This window comes from Cydia fagiglandana, chromosome 9, assembly GCF_963556715.1.
Source record: "Cydia fagiglandana chromosome 9, ilCydFagi1.1, whole genome shotgun sequence".
NCBI lineage: Eukaryota > Metazoa > Arthropoda > Insecta > Lepidoptera > Tortricidae > Cydia > Cydia fagiglandana.
In genome coordinates, this window is record NC_085940.1 from 17,814,700 (window position 1) to 17,842,693 (window position 27,994).

The following is a 27,994-nucleotide window of genomic DNA, read 5'->3' on the forward strand; positions in this document are numbered from 1 at the left end:
ATTTCCATTAGACTATCGCAACGCTCATTCCCATCGCGATAGTCCAATCAATAAAGCCTCCTTAGTTTATCGTACACTCAAGGAAGAGCAAGTTACATAAAACGTCAATCACACCCATCACCCGATAGCAAGGGTCCGAAGATATCGGGGCCTGAAGTGCCTTATCGCAACTTCAGAGCCCGAGTCTTATGACTAGAGATTCCACAAATATTCGGAAACTATTCGGTATTCGGCCACTTTGTTTGCTGTGCTTTGTAGGCGAACAGTTTTCATAATAATTGTGACTCAAAATGTTCACATGTCATGCCGAATATTCGGCCGCCGAATATTCGGTATTAGGCCGAGAGAGTGGCCGAATATTCGGTACTTATTCGGTATTCGGCCAAATTCACTATTCGGGGCATCTCTACTTATGACCCTTAATACTGTAATATATGGGTATCGAGTATCGATTTTATTATGTACTTATATATTAACATCGGTTTTAGTATTGATGTGTGGAACAACTAAATAAGTGATTGTGTGGAAATACAGTTGTTTTCTCCCTTAACCTTTTCGATGCCAACGATGGATTAATCCGTCACCGACCACAGAGCAACATAGAGCTATGTGCATTTGTATAAAATTTAATTTCAGTTTTCACACTTCGGTGACGTGGCGTGGCTTAAATATCTATCAGCCAGCACCATAATTACATATATAGTTGTCAAATAACTGTTTGATTTCAATCATAGACAGAGAGAACCATACTATCTTTGTCTTTCACTAGTACTAGCACCCAAAATAAAAGGATGAGTATATAATAGTTTTCCTGGTTCTTATTGACTGACAAATTGGTTTGATCAACTATAGTTTCAGAATTCAGATCCAAAAGTACTTGCAAAAAGTTAACAATTAAATAAGTAGGTACTGGGGGTTGCACGACAAATGTATGTCCGAAATGTATGGGGAGATCCGCGGATCCGGATCCAGATCCGGATAATTTCATACATTTCGGATCCGAATCGCAAACCCTAGTAGGTACGTATTATTATTTAACGTTGTTGCTTAATTGGGGGATTTTTCATAAACTAGCTCGTCTTTATATTTTCTACAACCCAGTTCACAATAAAATTATCTTTTATTTTTACGAGCACTCTTCCAATGTCAGTTCGATATTATCGGCCTAGTCATAAAAAGTTATAACCGGGGGCGGGGCGGATTCCTTTCTTAGACTTATAGACGAACGATAAATATAGTTATATAGTATACATATATAGTTGTCAAATAACTGTTTGATTTCAATCATAGACAGAGAGAACCATACTATCTTTGTCTTTCACTAGTACTAGCACCCAAAATAAAAGGATGAGTATATAATAGTTTTCCTGGTTCTTATTGACTGACAAATTGGTTTGATCAACTATAGTTTCAGAATTCAGATCCAAAAGTACTTGCAAAAAGTTAACAATTAAATAAGTAGGTACTGGGGGTTGCACGACAAATGTATGTCCGAAATGTATGGGGAGATCCGCGGATCCGGATCCAGATCCGGATAATTTCATACATTTCGGATCCGAATCGCAAACCCTAGTAGGTACGTATTATTATTTAACGTTGTTGCTTAATTGGGGGATTTTTCATAAACTAGCTCGTCTTTATATTTTCTACAACCCAGTTCACAATAAAATTATCTTTTATTTTTACGAGCACTCTTCCAATGTCAGTTCGATATTATCGGCCTAGTCATAAAAAGTTATAACCGGGGGCGGGGCGGATTCCTTTCTTAGACTTATAGACGAACGATAAATATTATTGATGAACATTTTCATTTTTCGTTCAAAATATTCATTATTTATATACCTACGTTAAAAAATGCTAATGCATTTTTCAATCCTACCTTATAATTCGCCAAGTAGACCGTATAAAAAATTACACGAAAATAACACCTCACTCGCCCAGTTTGTAAAATGTGCATATTTCAAAATGAACCCCTTGCGCATATAGCGGAGTCAGGTATGAAGTTGACCCAAAAAAAATTTATTAAGCTATGAGCTTCATCACATATGATCTTTGAGTAATTCTAAGCATTTCAAGCCTGGGAGGCAATAAGGGGAGGGGGGGTACAAAGATGGCCGCCACCCGCCATCATTCAAAAAAATCTGTTCTGGTCCTGGTGGCTACTAGGGCAAGTTTGGTATCATTTTCGTATAAACCGGAGACGTAGAATTCATTGCTGATATTTGTTTTTTTCAGCTTCATAGTAATTTTACAAGAAAAACGTAAAAAGATGAAAATTTAGGATGGAGGTTTTTGCTTTGAGAGCTAATAACTTTTGTATAGTGGCCAAAAATATCATATAAAAAATACTATAATAAAGCGTAATTCATGCAGATTCTAAACATATACACGTTGAGTAATATCCTACTGCAAAAAGACGGTGAAAAAATTATTAAATAACCACAGCGCGGGTAGTTGGACTTTCGTTTATCTTGTGGACCGTCGTTTATCTTACAAAATGATCGAGTACGAGTATCTACGTAGGTATGATTACTTTGCTAGATTTTATGATGACGAATAAAATACTTTCATCCAGACATAATTCATCATACAGACATAATTTTATGCACTTTAATTTTAATGCACTTGCAACGATTTGAGTGGGGCCTAGTGTTATTTGACCGGTGTTTTCTGTAAGCTGGAGGTAAGCACGTACTTCCCCAGTTGGGCTCTGCTCGGATAGATCTGGAATGACATCCGCTGTGCTGTGCCCTACCACACAAAGCGAGATGACATTCACAGTGCCCATACCTCTCTTTTGAACGTAGTTTAAGGATATACCCGGGTCCAAAATTGGGTCCGAGAAATAACTATTATAAATGAAATTATTCTCAAGGTGCCCACTGATTAACAGTCCGCCGGACGGTATCGGCCTGTCAGTTGTTCGGAACTGTCAAAATTTTGTTCCAACTGACAGGCCGATACCGTCCGGCGGACTGTTAATCAGTGGGCCCCTTAATAAAATAGCGCTCTTATTTTTGCTGATAATATTATTTATTTTATTTATCGTATGGCAATATGTACACACACTTATTAAATTTACACTTAAGATCAAAATTTACAATTCCGCAGATACAAACTCGCGTTTATTGTCAGGTTTTTAAAATCCTCAACTGAGCCATTATATCTGGTAACGGGGCACTGAAATACCATGTGATGTATGGTCTGTTCTGGGTGTCCACACTCGCACGCCGCCGACTCGCTCCATCCCCACTTGTGCCAAAGGTACGCACAGTTGCCGATACCAGTCCTTAGACGGTTCAGTGCACACCATATTTGTCGGCTTTCGTGAAATCCTTTGGGCCATTCCTGTGTGGTAAACTCAAAGATGGAGTTGTCTACATTGTGCTGCTGCGCTTCCCATTCTTTTTCCCATGCTCGCCTATCATTCCATGCTAGGTCATGTGTATGGAAGGTTTTGGCTGGTGGATTTCGGGACTTGAGTCGGCTATTTTTTAGGTTGTCCAGGTCTTGATGGATGGGCATCAATAAGTTTCCAGACATTTTGGTTATCTCTCTTGCTAGGCATTTTTGTCTGCGTATTCCTGGTGGTGTAATGTTGCTTAGAGCCGGTAACCAGTAAGTAGGTGTTGGCATGATGCAGCCCGAGATGATTCTCATCGTATGGTTGAGCTCGACGTCAACTCTGGCCACGTGTGCACTGTTCATCCATATAGGTGCACAGTATTCTGCCGTCGAATAGACGAGGGCCATAGCGGTGGTTTTTAGGCAGGCAGCGCTGGCGCCCCATGACGTTCCTGTGAGCTTCTGGATGATGTTGTTCCTAGTCTTGACGACCGGTCTGGCCTAGTGGGTAGTGACCCTGCCTATGAAGCCGATGGTCCCGGGTTCGAATCCTGGTAAGGGCATTTATTTGTATGATGATACAGATATTTGTTCCCGAGTCATGGTTGTTTTCTATGTATTTAAGTATTTATATATTACATATGTCGTTGTCTAAGTACCCACAACACAAGCCTTCTTGAGCTTACCGTGGGACTTAGTCAATTTGTGTAAAAAATGTCCTATAATATTTATTTATTTATTTATTTATTTTCCAGACAGCTTATCAAGGTGGTTTTTATATGTTAGGCTCCTATCAAGGGTTACTCCGAGGTATTTCGGGCAGAAATTATGCCGTAGGACTGTACCTCTGAACCTAACTTCCAGTTGCTTTTTCGCTAGCTTATTTGACAGATGGAAACAACAGACTTCTGTCTTGCTGGAATTCGGGCATAGGCGCCAGCGCTGGAAATATTCGTCCATCACCTCCAGGTCTCTTTCCAAGATGGCTTCTGCTATCTCTAGACGCTTTGTCTGAGTTACTAGGGCCAGGTCGTCAGCATAGCCAAACTTTCGCGAGTTCGTGGCAGGTAAGTCATGAATGTAAAGGTTGAAGAGCAGAGGAGCGAGCACTGATCCTTGGGGCAGACCATTGTTGAGAACCCTTATTTTACTTGACTGTTGGCCCAGATGTACCTGGAACGGTCTATTTGTGAGAGCGTCTTCTATCAGTCTGAATATTCTTAGGCATGGAACAGTTTTCAAAAGTTTATACAGCAGACCCTGACGCCACACGGTGTCGTATGCAGCCGTTAGATCAATAAAGACTGCAGAAGACTTTGTTCCTGATTGAAAACCGGCCTCGATGTGTGTTGTGAGGGCAAGGACTTGGTCACAACAGTTTCGTTTCGGTCTGAAGCCAGCTTGCTCCTGTGGAATTTTCGAGAAGATAGTCTCCGATATACGATTATAGATCAGGCGTTCCAGTAGTTTGTAGTTAACGCTAAGTAAGGCTATTGGGTGGTAACTGTCTGCCCTGTCACTGGGCTTTTCCGGTTTGAGGAGGGCAACGATTTTAGATGACTTCATTTTGGGTGGTATTTTACCAAGTTGAATTATGTTTGTATAGAAAGCCGCCAGCCACAGTTGGGTCCGCGCACCACAGTGTTTTAGGAATTCGGGGAAAATGCCATCTTCTCCGCAGGCCTTGTTTACGTTGATGTTTGTTATCGGGCCACTATATTTGTCATCCGGTATGGCCTGGGACTTTTCAAGTTTTAGCATCTTGCGGATTTCACGAGTGTGTAGTTTGTGACTCGGTGCTTTAGAGAGCTCTATTATCCGGTTTCCAATTGCATTTGGACCAACTTTCGGTTGACAGCTTTTGGGTGTCTGGCCAGCAGTTAGTCTTCTCAGAAGATGCCATGCTTTGCGGCTTGAATGCGTGAAGTTCATCTCTCCGACTGTCCGTTCCCATTTTTCTCTACGGGCTTCGTCCAGAGCCCTTATCAGTTGTTGAGCCGTGTTTCTGTCAGCCGTTTCCTGGAATTCCTTCCACAGTTCCTCAGACTCACCGTTCCAGCATGGAACATATTGTTTTCTGTACCCTCGAGGAATGCACTGTTTCGCTGTCGAGATAATTAATTTTTTAAAACGATCGTAATTTTTGGCCACGGGTTCGATCCACCTAATCCTCTCGTCCAGTTTTTCAGCATATTGGTTCCAGTCAGCTTTTTGAAAATTCCATCGTGGGCCTGGGTAGGATTGGACTAATGGAATTTTTAACCCAATTTCTAGGAGAATAGGTCGGTGTTGGCTATTCGGAAAATCGTGGAGGATTGACTTCTTTGCGGGTATTGGGATGTCGTTCTGATCCTTTGAGGTGAAAATCAGGTCAGGATTGTAGTCTCGGCCCCATCGAGCAGACTTGAAAGACCCTTTCGTTTTGTTATCATGGACCAGAAATGTGTTAGTTTTGTCCACCCACTCCATAACGTCTTTGCCGTTTTCATCAATTTCTTTATAGCCCCAAGAGGTATGGTGACTGTTAAAATCTCCCATATATACTGACGGGTGTTGCAGCTCTGGTAGTGCGGGCTTTGGCCATCGGCTTTTCGGCGGTTTGTAAATATTACATATCTTGATTTCGCCTAACTCGATTACAGTCGTGGCAATGTTCTCATGATCCGCGCTATTGGAAATAACAATAGTGGACTGCGCAATTGAGTGGTGAACGTATGTAGCTGTGCCATATTTGGCGTGATATGTGGCTGCTACCAAGTTGTATCCAGAGAGTTCCCCCCTGCGAGTTAGTTGTATTGCATCTGCAGTATGTGTCTCTTGTAGCAGTACTACGTCGATGTCCAAGTTGTTAATGATTTTAGACAAACAGTCAGATTTGGATTGGCTTATGCCTTCTATATTAAGTTGGCAGATGCGGACTGAAGGTCCGACATCTCTTGTCTGAGGGCTCTTTGTAGCCACTCCTTTCGCATTCCTATTATTCATATTCGCTTACTTGTGTGTATGTGTGTGTGTGCTGCGAGATTCAGAAGGAACAGTGCAGCTGCCAGGTTTGTTGCTCTTTTAGCACCACCCGGAGGTCACGTGTAGGGTTTCTAGGGTTATTCCTACGGACGTAAAGCAACATTCGACCTCCAACACTATTAAAACACTATTTATGAGATAATATTAAAACACTATTTATGAGAGAAATTGTACTACTTAGGAAGAGGAAAAATATTTATTTTCACTATAATTTTCATGTTATAACTCACTTTAAGTAATTTTATAGGTACTTACTTGTTGTTTTTAATAAATAACTTCAACCTGCACATAACATTCATTTGGATTAGATTTGGTTTGATTTTGTTTGATATTTTACATTTAATATTTGCTTCAGGTTGGTGTGGTGAAAAATTCTGTGTTTCACTCGGCGGCAAATTTTGTTTAACCCTCGTTCTTTGAAACTCTTACAACGCTCAAGATTCCATTTTTCGAACCACTCACTACGCTCGTGGTTCAATTTTGAAATCTTTCGCTTGATCGGGTATCAATATTAGCACGAGCGGTTAAACAACAACTTTGCCCCCTTGTAAAACAAATAACTATTATGCGGAGAGCTTACATTTAGAAATCATAACAGCTATGTATATTTGTCATACTAATATAGGTTTTGCAAGTATGACTTGGTGACAAACCAACGAAGCCCCGCCTCGCGGGGCTTCTATTTTCTGCTCTGAGGGATAAAAGGTAACTAACGAACCTAACCTAACCCAACCTGAAATTGCGGTTGTACATGATCTTATTTGTTAAGCGAGCCCTCCTCTTTAGACATGGGGATACCTGTGTGTATTTTTGTAACCTATACCAGAATTATGTCTGTGTACTGGAAACTGCGGACATTAAATATACAGAAAGCATTTTATTCGTCATCATAAAATCTAGTAAAGTAAGCATAGTTACCTACGTAGATACTCGTACTCGACCATTTTGTAAGATAAACGCCGCCTAGCGAGAGTCCAACTACCCGCGCTGCGGTCATTTAATAATTTTTTCACCATCTTTTTGCAGTAGGATATTACTAAACATGTATATGTTTAGAAGCTGCATGAATTGCGCTTTATTATAGTATTTTTTGTATGATACTTTTGGCCACTATACAAAAGTTATTAGCTCTCAAAGCAAAAACCTCCATCCCAAATTTTTATCTTTTTACGTTTTTGTTGCAAAATTACTATGAAACTGAAAAAAACAAATATCAGCAATGAATTCCACGTCTTCGGTTTACACGAAAATGATACCAAACTTGCCCTAGTAGCCACCAAGACCAGAACAGATTTTTTTGAATGATGACGGGTGGCTGCCATCTTTGTACTCCGCCCTCCTCGACTAGACGCACGCTTCTTATCGCCTCCGAGGCTAGAAATGCTTAGAATTACTCAGAGATCATATGTGATGAAGCTCATAGCTTAATAAAAAATTTTTGGGTCATATATGGCAGCGATCCGTAACTCACTCCAGTACATACCCCCAGAAAAGTGGGAGTGTCCGTCGGACCCGTAAATTTTGATAGGACTCGGCAGATCGTCATTTCTAGTTCCAAGATAAAGATAAAAAACAAAGTTTCATCGATGTACATACATATTTTGCCGCCAAAATATACTTAAGTACTATTTTTCCTGTAAGTACCTAGGTACCAACTAGTATACCACTCGGGAACTAATGAAAATTCTCATACAACGTAACCAGGAGGCCTATTAGTGATTGCTATGAATCGGTTTTGGATATGATACCTATGATCTGATCTGAATGATCTGATTTTGACATATATACCCCTTCCATAAGTTCCATAAGTTCGCCTTTGTACACATTTATTGTATTCTCTCTGTATTATGTACTTGTTTTGTGCAATAAAGTGTTTACTACTACTACTACTACTGATCTGTAGGTATATAGATTTTATAATATGGGGATTTTCGGGGGGTTTTTAAACCGGGTGTGGCCTGTAATATGAGCTAAAAATTAAACTGTAGGCTGTACTCCTCATACTGATCAACATTTGTTCGGCGACTTTTAAAAATAACTTGTGGTTTGATTTTTAATACACTTTAAAGTTTATTCTAAGACGCAATGTATTGCGAATTTTGTTATGTTTAAGGCGTGACAAGCAAACGGCAATCACAATGATAATGGCGTGGCGATGGCGTCCATTGAAGATAATATTTCTTTTGTATGAAAAATAGGGAGTCTAAATACTTCATAATTTTTAAAAGTTGTTGAACAAAAGTGTCACCGTTTGAGGAGTACAATCTATGTTTTAATTATTTGCTCATGTTACACGCCACACCCGGTATATTTTCCGAGCAAAGCTCGGTCTCCCCGATATTAAATATAAACAGTGACATTTAGGCAAAAAATACCACATTGTGAGCTCTGGAGATGATCGTTTTGTAATTGAATATTTTTGACAAGAACTTTGACTACCTAGAATCAGTACTCAAGCTTTTCCTGGAAAACGGCACATAACACAATCTAATAGCGTCCGATCGATCCATTCTATTCCTGTAGGCAGACTGTGCTGATGTTCAGAAAGCATGTTTCATATTCACCATTTAGACTTAAAAGACCAGCTGTACCGACGTTGATACAAAATGCTAAGATAATTTGATTGCCTGAATTCAAGTTATTTATGAATCTAAGACCTTATTAAATGAAATATGAGTCTACTATCAACTGGACATGTATACTTGCATCTTAAAGAACTCATTTCTGCTTCGCTTATATTATTGGGAGAGAGAGGTCAGTTAATCTGTGGATAATGTGGTTCATACCTTATTATGATGCTGAGTATGGAGTATTTCTCCCCGTTCATGAGCTCCAAGCGTAGCCGCCAGCTCTAACCTGATCATATGCCACCACCTGTGTAGAAAGTAGATTTATGACCATGGGTCACTAAATTATCCCTAGCCTATATCATATTATAACACATATATAATATCTCAAGGCAAATGTAGAACATTGTATATGTAGGGATAGATAGCCAGAAATTCATATTCATAGTAAGATACCACATTGTCCCGCAGGACTCAAATATACATATATATAGGTATGCAAGTCTGCATAAGATAGTCACAATTCTCTATGTCTCAGAAAGTCTCATAAGTTAAACCTTTGCACCAGATAAGGGGTGCTGTGACCTGGTCGCAACCAGTCACACCCATATACGGATCTGAAGGCACACAGTTCTATCTGTGTCGCAACCTAGCCGCGCCAGCCGCAACCAGTCGGATCCACAGCCCTAAAGGTATATATATGTATCCCAGTCGCAACCAGATACATCTATATCGATCCCTTGGCACACTTAAAGAGTGTTCGCATGCCTAGCCGCGCTAGTCGCTAAACATTCAGATCCACAACGTATATGTATCCTGGCCTCAACCAGATACATCTATATATTGGCATTAGTTGGGGGTGTACTTGTCCCTCGTGAAGGGATAGTGGTGCTTAGTCGCAACTAAGCACCCCAAGCCTATTGGTGCTTCTAGACCATTTTCTATATGAGGCTAGGCACAAGCCGGCAGACGCATCTCCGACCTGTCCTGAACATATGCAAGCACACCCTCTGCCAGTAACACAGCTATATAAATAAATATATGAAAATGTGTGCATGGGACTAACCAGTCCTCTTTTAAATACATATACTTAGCTTTGAAAGACGATGGTCTCGCTGTACGAAGCTGGCGTCCAGCACACGTACCACTTTATACAAACCACTTTATATTAAGGACTTTTATTTAATGAATCAATCATAAGTTCACAAACTAACTCGCAAGTTTCATACGAGCGAAAAAGGAAGTGTGGTTTGCTTACCATAGACAATATAGAAGCTGTTGCCAGGTGTAATATATATAATACATCGCGGAAGTCCGCGACACACCCACCGAAGCGAAGCTATTGCATTGCGAAGCCTCAAGTTAGGGTAGTCCTTAAGTCTCAAATCCATATCAAATTTTGCTGTATCTACATTTTCATTAGTAACATCAGTGTTCTCCTTCATTCTATTTATGCTATGTGCCATGTCCGTGTCCATGTTATCAGTCTTATCCATGTTTCCATCCGTTTAAATATCGGAATAATCTTCCCTTTGTATCACTGGTAAGTCCGAATCTTCCTCAACCTCCATTCTCTCACTCGTCGAGTTTGGTTCAGATTCGACTTTAGATTGGTGACCTAAAGGGTACAACTGCATTATAGACCTTGTAAATATACTGTCATCAACACATGGTTCATCGTGAGATCTGATTCTTAGTAGTTCATTTGAATGTTTGTAACATTTCCTTAGACTTCCACGAGTACTGATCCATGAATATGTCTCTGCATTCCTTCATGATAGTCTCACCTCGTCTCCATCTTTCTATGAGCTGTTGTTTAGTTGCAGTGACTGTAACTGGTGCCTTACTCACTGACATCTGGAGTTCGAGACGAGTTCCTGGTGTTAAGAAATCGGCTGGTTTCAATACATGTTCCAGACCAGTACTCATACAAGTCAAGGGTCTTGTGTTCATGACACTTTCCACTTCTTTGATGATAGTCAGTAATTGATTATCGTCAAGCAGATGTTTCTGTAAGTTTCGTTCAAACGACCGCTACATCTAAGGATTCTGTCGACATCTTTGAACAATCCTAGATAGCGAGTAAGATGTGTCTCCTTACTGTCAACTTCATCCAGGTAAAACTGTCTCTATATACTTCTGAGCTTATTCTGTTATCCTCACTTGCCTATGTTTCTGAACAGACTTGTCCGGTTTCCTTCTGATACTTATGCGTCTTGCTCAAGCCAATATTCTTATTGAGCTGATTTTTCCGTCTCAGTTCAATCCAACTTTCTGTATGATGTTGTTCGACAGACCCTCCCCCGCTCGAAGAGTAACGTCTCTTGCGGGTTGGCAAGTTGGCATGGCCAATTGTGAGAATCTCCTGTCAGAAATTCTGGGCCACTGAGGTATCATTGAAAATCTTCTGTTGAATTAGTCTAATAACAAAGCCAATAACAAAGTTCATCTTGTCTCCTTGAAGTAAATATACTACATATGCTGACATAGACGAATCTATGAAACAGTGAAGTTGGCCGTCTTGGCTATTCGCTATGTTCTTAGGTAGGCATATGTGATGAACTTGCTTAAGGTCTTCAGAACACCTCTCTTCGTAAAAGCATTAGTAGTTTAGTTAGTAGTATCTTTAGGCAAATTGTATCCTTTTCTAAGTCCCATTTTAAATCAAGAGTTTTACAGTTTTATCTGTACTAGCATCTGTTATGTTCTTCTGCATATTTAAGCTCTTTAGAGTTGGAATCCATATCATTTTACTGTCTTTGTACAGACTCATCGCTTCTTTGACTCCATTCGATCCTGTCAGATATTATGTACATAGATGTCGCTGGCTAGACTCTTTAAACGTTCATCATTGGTACTGAATAAGTGATGTTTGATGGTAGCATTATAGGTAGGTAGATATGATTGCAAAGGGTACACGTATAAATCTGTAATGTATAAGATTCTCTTTTATAGCTGGTTTAGATATATCTTTCAGGCACAGGAATCTCGTGACGATGACGTCTCTGTTACCTGGTGCAATTTCGTAGGGCACAATGCTCTATTATGCTGATTCCTTTCACCACAGTGATGGCACGTGTATGTCCTTTTACAGGTAATTTGTTTATGACCAATTTTCAAACAGATGTAACAACGGTTAGGTATTTTATCTTTCCTTTCAGCCAAGGTCTTAAATTTCGTGCAAACGTCATTGTAATGATCCTCTTGACAAAATATACATTCTATTTTCCTTCGTTTTTCAGAAGCCTGCGCATTATTCGATTCACTATTAGCCTCGTATGTTCTTTTCTTAGGCGTGAATGTATTTCAAAAGGTTGATGTATTTTTTCTAAATTTATTTGGTTTTTCCCTCATATTTATAACTCTGTGTTTGATTCTCCTATCGTTGGATTTCTTCACAAATTTATCTCTTATGTGTAAAGTTTCAGTGGTAAAGGTTGTTTCCATACCTTTAGTCTCAACGCTTATCCTCTTGGCATCTTCTTTTGCTGATATGATAGCGTTTAGTTGTTTTCTTATTTCCTCAATGGATTCAATCTTCAATTTTAGTTTCATTTCATAAATGATGTCTTCAGGAAACTTTTCCATGAAAAGAAATCTTAAATGGTTTTGATTTGTGTCCTCTCCTAGAGACTGTAAGACTCTTAGATGTCTCTCGAGTTCATCTAATGTCTTTCTGCAATCTTCTGGCTTCGTGGCCTTCTTAATCTTATATAAGGAAGAATAGTGGGCGTCAACAATCTGCACTCTGTTGCCATATCTCTCTCTCAGAGTATCTATGGCAATCTTATAATTGTCATTTGTGGTTTCTAAACCATCAATTATGGTTTTGGCTTCACCCTTTAACGATGCTTTAAGGTATAGTAGCTTATCAACGTCTCGTATATTCCTTTGATCAATGTTGGAACTAAATTGGTCCCAGAATTGAGTCCATTCTAGAACGTCACCATGAAAAGATATTAAATCCAACTCTGGTAACTTGCTCCTATTTTTTGTAGGATCGGATTTGGCTTGTCTTGTATCCTTATCAGCTTGAATTCTTGCATTAAGTTCAGCTAAAACTTCATCACCGTCTAGCTGTATCGCAGTTACATTTGAAATCTCATCGGCGTTAGGATCCTTGGAAAGGTTGAAGTACTGATAGAGATTACTTTGAAATCTTCCCAGTATAGATTGTAGTTTGGAGGCGATAATAGCAGCTTGCTCTAGCTGATCCTTTCCCCATGGACGACACGCACATAGCTCTGATGCTTTTACTTGATGCTCTTTGATGTTTGTGGCAAATGTGGACAGGCGATTCAGCAGGATAGCTTCCATAGTGTTCTCACTCTCACTCTGGAAATGTATTTTTAAACAAGTTATCACAACAGAACTCAATAATGTTGTCAAGTACTTTAATACAATTTTCATATTTCCACCGAGTGTGAATCACTGTACCAACAGGAATGTCATCATATGACAGATAAAATGTATATGCAAGTAGTTGATATATGAATATTATTCAAAATTAATTCAACTTTCTAATAAGTACAAATAGTACAACATGACTAACATGATGATGATGATGATGATGAACATAGCATCATGTGTATTAAACATTCTCAAATTACTCATGGAATACACCAAAATCATTTATTATTAGTTTCATATACACCTCACATGGCAATGGCATGGAATGTGGTGTTGGCGCAAAATGTTAGGCATATCCTGGACAGCGCGTCGCACTAATGTGTCTATTCTGCAGGAGCTCAAGATCCAGACTCGTCTTTCTGCTATTTGCCGTGGGAGAATGCTTGGCTTTTTTGGGCACTTGGCCCGGCGTGAACCTGATAGCCTGGAAAGGGCTCTGCTAGTTGGGCCTGTTGAAGGACATCGAAAACAGGGAGGGATACCCGCACGCTGGTTCAACGCCATTCAAGATGTTACACGCGAGGGGTTCCAGGGTTCCTTAACCCTTATCTTAGCAAGGCTCAAAATATCTTAAATATAAACATTTTTTTAGTTTTTTGTCACCTATTGAGCATACTAGACTATTAAAAAATAAGAAAAAAAATCCAGGATTTTCCAGTTTCGGGAAATCATATGTATCATATTTGATACAATGCCAATAACTCGACAAAATAGTTACCTACTTTTTAGAAGAAAAATTAAGATTTTAATAAAAATAAAACATGTAATGCAACAGAAATTAGCATTTACGGCTAATTAAACGCAATCTAAAGCATCAGATGACTATTAAACCTGTAAAAATAAATTATATCTACGAATACCTGATCACATGGGCGGAAAATTAGATCCCGTAAAGTTTCAAAAAAGTCGTCAGCAAAAAGTTGAGTAAAAAGTGAACAGTAAACCAATAATTAAAAGTAAAAAAAATACATTTTTTTTTACTTTGGGTCCATTTTTTGCCATACACATATTTTTCCGTGCTACGGGCTACGGCGTAGCAATAATGCTACAGCCTACGAATATATAGTTAAATAACATCTAGTACTTAAAAAAATCAAAGTATAATAACTAAATAATACGACAACTACTATTAAATAATTGAAGCATGTTTTGTAACCCCACAAAAATAAAAAAAATAAAAATTTTTGTAAAAATATTTTGACGATGACTTGGCAATGTATTAAATGTAATACAATCCTTTCGATATGTACATTTCTGAGTTCTTGGCAGTGTATCAAATATAATACATAACAGTTTCATGTAAAGTTCTGTGTATTAAATGTTTTTAAATTCAAAGGCATTGTAAATATGTATGCACTAAGAGACAGTAAAGATATCAATATGTAGATTATGGACAAATATATACTAACATAAGAAATAAATGCAAAACTTCCAGTACGAACCGAAATCTATTGTTTCCGCGGCGCCATGTTGATTATTACTAATTAATTTACAATGACACTCGTGTCAATTATTTTTTTCTATAAGTAAGGAGGGTAGCTCGACATATTGATGGCAGAATTATTGTGTTAGGTAATAAAGTGAACCTGCTAGATTTTTTTAAGTTCCATGTATCACGGGTGTTACGATGCCAAGATAAGGGTTAAGGAAGGCAATGAATCGGCCAGGATGGAGAGCACTACAGCACAGAGCGACTTATGGTGGTCACGACCCTCAGACATGAGGATTCGACTAGGAAGAGAGAGATACACCTCACACTATGGCATTATTCAAGTATACAACTTGTTCTCATCATATGAACTAAGTGTAGCTCTCACTTACAGTACATGCCTGTACATGTATTGGTATCTGTACATACATACTAACATTCAGTATTTACTTTACCAAATGTGCAATTTATCTAACATATTCCATATGTTTATAACACAAACTTCATATCACCAAGTATTTATCATAATAATATGTAATTATTATTTGAATATCACTCTATTATTTCATCATCACTGTAGAACAATATTTAGTACTTATTGTCATATGTGTTGCAAGCGCCATCTATTTCTTAGAGATGTAAACACTGTATAAGGTTAATTTTTCGAGTAAATTATTCAACTTCTGAAGAATGCAATTTGACAGTAATAATACACAATATTATGAGGCTGTATACCAAGTTAACACTATAATAATCATGTTTACGTACCTTATGACTTTGGTCTAAGAATATTTATCCTCCTCCTCATGCAGAGAAGTAGCTTGGCGTAGAGACGCCTTGGTTTCACGCTCGACTCGAAAATTGTCAGTTCGTACGCTGACTACGCTGTATTTCTTGAAATTCCTATTTCATAACAATATATTAGTTGGGTTTCGTACTCAAGTGCAACAAACAATCATTCTAAGTATATTTAACCTCTGACCCAACGATATAAGTACCTAAATCCTCTCAGGTATACGAATTAGTGCTTACGCATTTTTTTAAAATAGTAATAATAGTAACATGTCAAATCGCATAGAAATAAGTCATATTTCTTTCAAGTAAGATCATTTAAATATCTAATTATTACGTAAATTATCACTGTATCTATGATCCCGTGGGTAAGCATTCACGTTTTTATTTATTTACGCGTCGTAATGGCGTTACTTCTTGTAACGAAGTAATTGCGTGACGATTTCTTTGTTATAATAGTGTATACGCTCACAATCACACAGGATGCCTAATAATCCTTGTACAGGCTTTGTTTAATTTACATAAAACGAAATTATATACCGGGTGTGGCCTGTAACATGAGCAAATAATTAAAACACAGATTGTACTCCTCAAACGGTGACACTTTTGTTCAACAACTTTTAAAAATTATGAAGTATTCAGACTCCCTATTTTTCATACAAAATAAATATTATCTTCAATGGACGCCATCGCCACGCCATATCACTCTGTGATTGGCGTTGCTTGTCACGCCTTAAGAGTGCTATTACATTTCGGGGTTGAGCGAGTTTAGGTATTTTACGCGCTGCGGCAGGCCGTGCGAGCTCAGTATTCCGATCCCTTCTACCACACTCGCACTACAATGATGGATTAAACATTCTTGATCCTTCGCGAAGCATATTGAAATCAACCATAACAACACTAACTGTACTTAACTTATAAAGTCCTAAAACTGTTATTTGGTAAGTACGAAAATACTAAATGCAGTGCAAATGTACATAGGGGCTGTTCATAAATTACGTCGTCTATTTTTGACCCCCCCATCCCTCAAATCATCCAAAAATCATGCTTCGGATGACTCTGTTTCCTCCTACGTCATGCTACCATCATCCGATGTCCATGACCCCCTCCCCCCCTCCTCCCATTTGAAACGAAGTAATTTATGAATAGCCCCATACTCGTACTTATGAACGTATATTACTCGAAAGAAATTATAGGTACTCGCTTATTTACAAGAAACAAGTTACAAGAAACTGAAGATACACAGGGTCTGATGATGGAGCTGGAAGGTGGCCACGGGTACCAGTCTATCATGTAACTAAACCACTTCGTGTTTGGGCTCGTTTGATTCGTCTAAACAAGATCTTTGACACTGAAGATACACAGGGTCTGATGATGGAGCTGGAAGGTGGTCACGGGTACCAGTCTCTCATGTAACTAAACAATTTCGTGTTTGGGCTCGTTTGATTCGTCTCAACAAGATCTTTGACACAAGACAGTACTCAGGGTCTGATGATGGAGCTGGAAGGTGGTCACCATTACCAATCAACCATACAACTAAACCACATCGTGTTTAGGCTCGTTTTATTCATCTCAACAAGATCTTTGACACTATATAGGTGATACTCAGAGTCTGATGATGGAGCTGGAAGTTGGTTACCGGTACCAATCAACCATGCAACTAAACCACTTCATGTTTAGGCTCGTTTGACTAGTCTCAACAAGATCTTTGACACTAGGTGATACTCAGAGTCTGATGATGGAGCCGGAAGGTGGTCACCGGTACCAATCAACCATGCAACTAAACCACTTCATGTTTAGGCTCGTTTGATTAGTCTCAACAAGATCTTTGACACTAGGTGATACTCAGAGTCTGATGATGGAGCTGGAAGGTGGTCACCGGTACCAATCAACCATGCAACTAAACCACTTCGTGTTTAGGCTCGTTTGATTCGTCTCAACAAGATCTTTGACACAAGAAAGTACTCAGGGTCTGATGATGGAGCCGGAAGGTGGTCACCGGTACCAATCAACCATGCAACTAAACCACTTCGTGTTTAGGCTCGTTTGATTCGTCTCAACAAGATCTTTGACACTAGGTGATAAACCAAACACGAAGCCCAAACACGGAGCCCAAACACGAAGTGGTTCAGTTATGTGATAGACAGGTACCCGTCGCCACCTTCGAGCTCCATCATCAGATCCTGAGTACTTTCTTGTGTCAAAGATCTTGTTGAGATGAATAAAACGTGCCTAAACACGAAGTAGTTCAGTTACATGATAGACTGGTACCCATGGCCACCTTTCAGTTCCATAATCAAACCTTGTGTATCTTCAGTGTCAAAGATCTTGTTGAGACTAATCAAACGAGCCCAAACACGAAATGGTTTAGTTGTATGGTTGATTGGTACCGGTGACCACCTTCCGGCTCCATCATCAGACCCTGAGTACTATCTTGTGTCAAAGATCTTGTTGAGACGAATAAAACGAGCCTAAACACGAAGTGGTTTAGTTGCATGGTTGATTGGTACCGGTGACCACCTTCCGGCTCCATCATCAGACCCTGAGTACTATCTTGTGTCAAAGATCTTGTTGAGACGAATCAAACGAGCCCAAACACGAAATGGTTTAGTTGCATGGTTGATTAGTACCGGTGACCAAATTCCGGCTCCATCATCAGACCCTGAGTACTATCTTGTGTCAAAGATCTTGTTAAGACGAATAAAACGAGCCTAAACACGAAGTGGTTTAGTTGCATGGTTGATTGCTACCGGTGACCACCTTCCGGCTCCATCATCAGACCCTGAGTACTATCTTGTGTCAAAGATCTTGTTGAGACGAATAAAACGAGCCTAAACACGAAGTGGTTTAGTTGCATGGTTGATTGGTACCGGTGACCACCTTCCAGCTCCATCATCAGACCCTGAGTACTATCTTGTGTCAAAGATCTTGTTGAGACGAATCAAACGAGCCCAAACACGAATTGGTTTAGTTGCATGGTTGATTAGTACCGGTGACCACATTCCGGCTCCATCATCAGACCCTGAGTACTATCTTGTGTCAAAGATCTTGTTGAGACGAATAAAACGAGCCTAAACACGAAGTGGTTTAGTTGCATGGTTGATTGGTACTGGTGACCACCTTCCGGCTCCATCATCAGACCCTGAGTACTATCTTAAGTCAAAGATCTTGTTGAACCGAATAAAACGAGCCTAAACACGAAGTGGTTTAGTTGCATGGTTGATTGGTACCGGTGACCACCTTCCAGCTCCATCATCAGACCCTGAGTACTATCTTGTGTCAAAGATCTTGTTGAGACGAATCAAACGAGCCCAAACACGAATTGGTTTAGTTGCATGGTTGATTAGTACCGGTGACCACATTCCGGCTCCATCATCAGACCCTGAGTACTATCTTGTGTCAAAGATCTTGTTGAGACGAATCAAACGAGCCCAAACACGAAGTGGTTTTGTTGCATGTTTGATTGGTACCGGTGACCACCTTCCGGCTCCATCATCAGACCCTGAGTACCATCTTGTGTCAAAGATCTTGTTGAGACGAATCAAACGAGCCCAAACACGAAATGGTTTAGTTGCATGGTTGATTAGTACCGGTGACCACATTCCGGCTCCATCATCAGACCCTGAGTACTATCTTGTGTCAAAGATCTTGTTGAGACGAATAAAACGAGCCTAAACACGAAGTGGTTTAGTTGCATGGTTGATTGGTACTGGTGACCACCTTCCGGCTCCATCATCAGACCCTGAGTACTATCTTAAGTCAAAGATCTTGTTGAACCGAATAAAACGAGCCTAAACACGAAGTGGTTTAGTTGCATGGTTGATTGGTACCGGTGACCACCTTCCAGCTCCATCATCAGACCCTGAGTACTATCTTGTGTCAAAGATCTTGTTGAGACGAATCAAACGAGCCCAAACACGAATTGGTTTAGTTGCATGGTTGATTAGTACCGGTGACCACATTCCGGCTCCATCATCAGACCCTGAGTACTATCTTGTGTCAAAGATCTTGTTGAGACGAATCAAACGAGCCCAAACACGAAGTGGTTTTGTTGCATGTTTGATTGGTACCGGTGACCACCTTCCGGCTCCATCATCAGACCCTGAGTACCATCTTGTGTCAAAGATCTTGTTGAGACGAATCAAACGAGCCCAAACACGAAATGGTTTAGTTGCATGGTTGATTAGTACCGGTGACCAAATTCCGGCTCCATCATCAGACCCTGAGTACTATCTTGTGTCAAAGATCTTGTTAAGACGAATAAAACGAGCCTAAACACGAAGTGGTTTAGTTGCATGGTTGATTGGTACCGGTGACCACCTTCCGGCTCCATCATCAGACCCTGAGTACTATCTTGTGTCAAAGATCTTGTTGAGACGAATAAAACGAGCCTAAACACGAAGTGGTTTAGTTGCATGGTTGATTGGTACCGGTGACCACCTTCCAGCTCCATCATCAGACCCTGAGTACTATCTTGTGTCAAAGATCTTGTTGAGACGAATAAAACGAGCCTAAACACGAAGTGGTTTAGTTGCATGGTTGATTGGTACTGGTGACCACCTTCCGGCTCCATCATCAGACCCTGAGTACTATCTTAAGTCAAAGATCTTGTTGAGCCGAATCAAACGAGCCCAAACACGAAGTGGTTTAGTTGCATGGTTGATTGGCACCGGTGACCACCTTTCGGCTCCATCATCAGACCCTGAGTACTATCTTGTGTCAAAGATCTTGTTGTGACGAATCAAACGAGCCCAAACACGAAGTGGTTTAGTTGCATGGTTGACTGGTACTGGTGACCACCTTCCGGCTCCATCATCAGACCCTGAGTCAAAGATCTTGTTGAGCCGAATCAAACGTGCCCAAACACGAAGTGGTTTAGTTGCATGGTTGATTGGTACCGGTGACCACCTTCCGGCTCCATCATCAGACCCTGAGTACTATCTTGAGTCAAATAAATACATATAGAATGTCAGGTCGTTTCAAATATTTTTAATCCTGTCCGGTAGTTTATTAAACTGTACCATTATAAATTATAATACTATATAAAAACAGTGCTAGGATCAAAGTCTCTCGTTGCGGTTTACACGCACACAGTATAGCGTTTTACACGGCGCCCGCCGCACACAATGATAAAAAACCTCGTCGTCGCCGTTGAAAATGTGCGGAGCCGACCGACACACGTCCTGCCTGTACAAGCTCTGCCGCGGCACTGAGCTGGTGAGCGCGCGTCATCGGTAATATAGAGTAGTTTTCAAAAAATTGCCAAAAAATTATAGTAGAATTTCATAAACACTAATGTATACCAACAGTATAAGCAAACGTTGCAGATTGCTTGAGTATGAAAATGACTTCGATATTAAGTCGATTTTCGTAGAAATTGACACTTGTTTCGGAGAGAAAATTGAGTTCGTTTTACTTTGATTTTCTCTTTCTCAAAGGTATGTAGGAAAAATATCGTTTGATATGCCTAAAGTACAGGGTATTAGTAATACAAAATAGCCAGGTTTAGCAGAGAAAACTTCTCAACATTTCCAAATAAAAGCTTGCCGTTCAGTGCTTCACGCGGTTTTTCGGAAACGACCATCAGAAAAAAAATCATTACTTATTTAATAAGTCCTTTTTCTAATATTTACAACGATATTTAAAAAGATAAGAAGACGCTTTTACTGGAACAAGTACTCATTGTTTCTAATAAGGAGCACAAAGTCCTGAATTTCGTCGACTAGTATCATCAATTTTGCATTATTTCGACTTTTCTTGTAAGAGCGCTCTTAAACATAACAAAATTCGCAATACATTGCGTCTTAGAATAAACTTTAAAGTCTATTAAAAATCAAACCACAACTTATTTTTAAAAGTCGCTGAACAAACGTTGGTCAGTATGAGGAGTACAGCCTACAGTTTAATTTTTTGCTCATATTACAGGCCACACCCGGTAGATCGATAATTAAAATCGATGATTCAAAGTGGATCCTATACCGCATAGGTATTTACCTGTCACGTACTAGATTAATTCACTTTTATCAAAATTTCACACAATCACAAAGTACTCACCTTTGTTATTTTCACTTTTTATTAACAAAACACTGCACAACAAACAAATAACAAAACACTCGTTAAAACTTTCTTCAGTTCTTGAACTTGTTCCGCCATCTTGCGAAAATGAACGAACTACGGGAATCATAGAGGTATAATAACATAGAGAAGACACGGGGAGTGGCCAAATGACCGAATTACGTAGATTGTTTTTGGTATATTGTCAGGAATGTTAAAACGTGTTTTTAATATTGTCGCATTGCGTATGTTTTGTCCCTCATGGAGGCACGCGCACACCACCTCTATAGGATGCTACTTCTATGACGGAAATACGCTGGCGCCAAGCCCGCGCCACACATATGAAAAAATGGCGCGAGAAATTGAATCATCAAGTCGTATTTAATTTTTAGTCATAAAATTCATAAAAATGATACTTCAGATTAATATTTTGAATCATAAATTCGTAATTTATTTATTACATAATATTCAAAGTGTGATATCGTAAATATGACTTTCGCGAAATAAATTCGGTAAAACGAATCAAACGTAATATTCATCCTGTAAAGTTCAAAATCGTTTAGCAATATACAAACATCTAAATGTACGATATGTCAATTATAGGTGGCAGCGGCAGCCCTGTATGAACAACACTATCCACAGGGTGACCTTTGACCTCTTAAGAATTTGTATTTTATTATTACAAATACTACAATTAATCATGATTATTCATGCAGTAATTTTAGATAATGCACACTTGAACATGTCTTAGTATGTTTTGATCAGTTTATTTTACCATTTCTTTGTATATTTTAGTACAGATTTGGTAAATGATTAATAAGATAATTTCATGAATTTATGTGGGTCTGAATCATATCCAAGACACTCTTCCACCAATTTTTGTACCGACGTTGATACAAAATGCTAAGATAATTTGATTGCCTGAATTCAAGTTATTTATGAATCTAAGACCTTATTAAATGAAATATGAGTCTACTATCAACTGGACATGTATACTTGCATCTTAAAGAACTCATTTCTGCTTCGCTTATATTATTGGGAGAGAGTGGTCAGTTAATCTGTGGATAATGTGGTTCATACCTTATTATGATGCTGAGTATGGAGTATTTCTCCCCGTTCATGAGCTCCAAGCGTAGCCGCCAGCTCTAACCTGATCATATGCCACCACCTGTGTAGAAAGTAGATTTATGACCATGGGTCACTAAATTATCCCTAGCCTATATCATATTATAACACATATATAATATCTCAAGGCAAATGTAGAACATTGTATATGTAGGGATAGATAGCCAGAAATTCATATTCATAGTAAGATACCACATTGTCCCGCAGGACTCAAATATACATATATATAGGTATGCAAGTCTGCATAAGATAGTCACAATTCTCTATGTCTCAGAAAGTCTCATAAGTTAAACCTTTGCACCAGATAAGGGGTGCTGTGACCTGGTCGCAACCAGTCACACCCATATACGGATCTGAAGGCACACAGTTCTATCTGTGTCGCAACCTAGCCGCGCCAGCCGCAACCAGTCGGATCCACAGCCCTAAAGGTATATATATGTATCCCAGTCGCAACCAGATACATCTATATCGATCCCTTGGCACACTTAAAGAGTGTTCGCATGCCTAGCCGCGCTAGTCGCTAACCATTCAGATCCACAACGTATATGTATCCTGGCCTCAACCAGATACATCTATATATTGGCATTAGTTGGGGGTGTACTTGTCCCTCGTGAAGGGATAGTGGTGCTTAGTCGCAACTAAGCACCCCAAGCCTATTGGTGCTTCTAGACCATTTTCTATATGAGGCTAGGCACAAGCCGGCAGACGCATCTCCGACCTGTCCTGAACATATGCAAGCACACCCTCTGCCAGTAACACAGCTATATAAATAAATATATGAAAATGTGTGCATGGGACTAACCAGTCCTCTTTTAAATACATATACTTAGCTTTGAAAGACGATGGTCTCGCTGTACGAAGCTGGCGTCCAGCACACGTACCACTTTATACAAACCACTTTATATTAAGGACTTTTATTTAATGAATCAATCATAAGTTCACAAACTAACTCGCAAGTTTCATACGAGCGAAAAAGGAAGTGTGGTTTGCTTACCATAGACAATATAGAAGCTGTTGCCAGGTGTATTATATATAATACATCGCGGAAGTCCGCGACACCAGCTTTAGGTGTGACGAGACCCTTTCAGGCTTTAACGTTTGCTGGGCTGCCACTCTGAGCTCCACTGATCAACAACTGCCATACACCCGGATCTATCAATAATAAAAACAACGGGTTGCACTCCGGGAGTGCTGACAGAAGTGAAAACTCAATGACTAGTCCAAAATGTCTGCAGCACTGTGTATAATTGACTCATTGAAAAACTTTAGTTCCGAAATTGCTGGCCAGTGAGCTTAAATTTGTAGCGTTAATTGTTTAAAATTCGAATAGAAATTGTAAAGTTACCTTGCAGACCTCGCCTATAAATATATTTGGTCATGATATTTTGAGTTTTATTCACCAGTACTAGAGTTCACTTTTATTAGCGATTTCATCAATATGTAGCTTTATTGAATTATATTTGAGTGATATAAAGTTAGAATGTAACTGTGAGGTCCTCGTATTTCAGCCCGTACAAGATTAGAACATTGAGCTTTATTGCTTAATATAAAAGTCCAGTTTTAAATAATTGGCCTGATTATGATGCGTTATGACTAAAGTTCTTTGGTGAATAACATTAACCGTCGCATATGACGCCAGCCCGTTACGCGTTACGCTCTCTCGAGTTTATTATTTTTTCCCCACCTCAAAAAGTGCACAGCGCCGCTAAAGAAGTTTTCACTTGAAAAACCGTTTCAGAAGAGGCAGTGTTGTACGCTTGTTCGTGAATAGCTACCTACCTCTGTTTGTGTGTGCCGGCGAACGAGTTAATCCGAAGACATCAAATATTCAACAGTTTGCGCAAACCTACATTTTAAAGGCAGTTAATATAAGCTACGGCAGAGCTCGGCAAACTTTTGAGAAGAGCCAATCGCAATGGAAATCTGCTTTAGGTGTAAAAGAGCTGCAAATACTGTTTCCAGTGGTCTAAAACACTCAAATGTTAATCTTTCGGGTAGGTACTTTGAAGAGCCGCAATTGGGTTGTACACATTTTATAGAGTTAGACCAAGATAAGTCTGCAGCGATTTTGATAGGAGTGCAAGTGTTAGGTATTTCAAACGTCAATTTCTCTATGAAATTATGACACTTGCACCGCGTGTGCTATCAAAATCGTTGCAATCTTATCTTGGTGTACCTGACTCTAGTTGGTGCTTAACTCGCGTTTTCCTGTAGACATCGCAGATTTAAGGGAATCGAAAGCTATAAGTAATGTTTATCTACGCACATATCATTACTGCTTAAAATGCATTCAGAAACCGTAGGAAATGACCAGCATTATCACAACCAATTTTACTATGAGAACTTTCTTATCTGTGGTAGTAGGTAAAATTTGTACTTTAAAGTTATAACTTTACAGATTTTTGTAAGGTTATGAGTTTTAAATTTGGAACAGCTGTCAAAACTCAAGTGGGTGTCTATTCTAGTATCCATAGATATTAAAACAATTATCGATACGAAACGTCAATTCGGTATACTTTTTTAATATAAACCGTACGACATTTGATCTCGAGTGGCATGAGAATAGGGACTTCATTCTTTTGTCTATGAATTAAAAAAAACTACGGATGCGTGACATTTGTGAAAAAAAGTTTTCATTTACCGCCGTTTGACTTACAGTTTCATCTTTTAATTAGTTTTAGGTTATAAAATTGATTTGATAGTTGTTTTTAAACAAACTTTAAGCAAAAGTATCGTGTAAAAGATATTTAGGAGCCGCCACCTCTCAAATCTGCGAGTTAAGTCAGACAGCAACGATGGATGTCGGTTGAAATATGAGGTTAGTGAATATATAATAGAAGGTAATAATATGTGTGTAGATAAAGTAGTGTATGTAACTGTACATAATTAGGCATTAAAACACTCGTGTGATCCTTTTAAGAAACTCACTTCGTTCGTTTCTTAAACCCACACTCGTATTTTAATGCCTTTCATTATGTAGCAGTCACATAAACTACTATTACGCTGCACCCTTACAGACAATTAGTATTGCTATTAGATACGTACTGCCGTATTCGAACTTCAAGATATTCACAAGAGACGACACGTTCTAGATATCAACTAGTTCTCTTTTGCAGCCCAATTCGGGCAACTAATGTCACTTTTACGTTAGATAGAGTAAGATATCTATTAGATGTGAATTAGATCTCTAAGTCATATCTTGTGGAAATTTATTTTTAACCGACTTCCAAATCCCAAAGGAGGAGGTTATCAATTCGGTTGTATGTTTTTTTTTATTATTTTTTTTATTTTTTTTATTTTTTATGTTTGTTACTCTATATCTCCGTCATTACTGGACCGATTTTGAAAATTCTTTTTTTGATTGAATGTATATGCATACAGATTGGTCCCGTTTCTGTCAAAACCCAGTTCTGATGATGGGTTCCATGAGGAATCGAGGGAACTCCTCAAATCTTAAAGGCATACATATAGTGATTTTTGGGTTTTTATCATCAAATCAAGCATATACATGCAAAAAAGTGACATTTGATGAAGTGGAACTGCTGATGATGATCAGAACGGAACTCCTCAACGACGCATAGTTCACGGTTGACGATTTGTCCTCTTCGTTATGTTTGTTAAGCAAGTTCAGTTTTAAAGCTAAATTTTTGTCAAGCTCGAGTTCTGATGATGGGATCCATGAGGAATCGAGAGAACTCCTCAAATCTTAAAGGCATGCGTATAGAGATTTTTGTAATTACATCAAAAAATCAAGCATTTTCATTAAAAACTGTCGCATTTGATGAAGTGGAACTGCTGATGATGATCAGAACAGAACTCTTCAAGGACGCATAGTTCACGTTTCGCGACTTTTCCTCTTCGTTATGTTTGTTAAGCAAGTTAAGTTTTTAATGCACATTTTTGTCAAGCTCGAGTTCTGATGATGGGATCCATAAGGAATCGAGGGAACTCCTCAAATATTAAAGGCATGCGTATAGAGATTTTTGTATTTACATCAGAAAATTAAGCATTTTCATTAAAAACTGTCGCATTTGATGAAGTGGAACTGCTGATGATGATCAGAACAAAACTCTTCAACGACGCATAGTTCACGTTTGGCGATTTTTCCTCTTCGTTATGTTTGTTAAGCAAGTTAAGTTTTTAAGCCACATTTTTGTCAAGCTCGAGTCCTGATGATGGGATCCATAAGGAATCGAGGGAACTCCTCAAATATTAAAGGCATACGCATAGATTTTTTTGTATTTTCATCATAAAATAAAGCATTTACATTAAAAACTGTCGCATTTGATGAAATGGAACTGCTGATGATGACCAGAATAGAACTCTTCAACAACGCATAAGTAGTATACATTTGGTGATTACGAATTTGGATTTTGACTTGGACTGGGTCCCGGTCTCGGACCCAGAACCGGACTCATACCCGGATCCGGTTCGGACCCGGACCCGGACCTGGACTCGGACCCGGGCTCGGACCCGGACTCGGACCCGGACTCAGACCCGGACTCGGACCCGGACCTTGACCCGGAAAACCACTATGATACCTTAACTAAATAAACCACTATGATTATCTGCCATAAAATGTGTAAGTATATAAGTATGATGATGCCAATCTTACTAGCCCCTCCCGCTTAAACCCCCATACACCGCACCGCATGCGCCGTTAAGTGGGTTAGGTTAGGTTTGAACTGCGATCCTCACAGAACCGAACTGCTATCAGAGAAGTGGGTTAGGTTAGGCTATAACTACGACCCTTATAGAAGCGAAATGCTAGTAGAAAAGTGGGTGGTTTTACCTCCTTTTCTACATAGTATACCATCTACAATCTTTCACCGGCCCCCATAGAAGTCGGTTTTTTTTTCTTAAAAATTATTATTTATTTTGTCTATGTCTAATACTTGTACTTGACACTCCTGACAGTGAAACAAGAAAAGTCGGATACATACGAGTATGTAGGTACAGGCACCTGAATTAATATGTTACTCTTCGAAGGCCGCAAAAATATGTGCCACGCTTTTATGGCTCTACAAATAATATCGTGTTAGATATTTTTGCGGCCCTCGTTGTGTAATATATAATTGCAGGTGACTGTGGTCCCGATTCGGACTATGAAATAGACATCTATCTTTTAGACATCACCAAGATAGGTGTCGTAAATAGCTATTAGGGTCATGCATGTGTTAGATTAGTCTTTACGTTTAGGTTACTATTTTTACTTTTTATATCATGTTTTACTTTGTGCTCACATATT

The 27,994-nt window shown here is 39.2% G+C and overlaps 1 protein-coding gene across 1 annotated transcript in view; it reads right to left on the reverse strand.

The window, feature by feature from the left end:
- Positions 1-11,527: 11,527 nt before the first annotated feature.
- Positions 11,528-27,994, reverse strand: part of LOC134667741 (uncharacterized) — a 42,959-nt gene continuing 26,492 nt past the window's right edge. Inside the window, exon 2 of the mRNA XM_063525161.1 lies at positions 11,528-13,269. Within this exon, the coding sequence (XP_063381231.1) occupies positions 12,243-13,253 (1,011 nt within the window). The 5' untranslated portion in view covers positions 13,254-13,269 and the 3' untranslated portion in view covers positions 11,528-12,242. The remainder of the gene's footprint in view (positions 13,270-27,994) is intronic.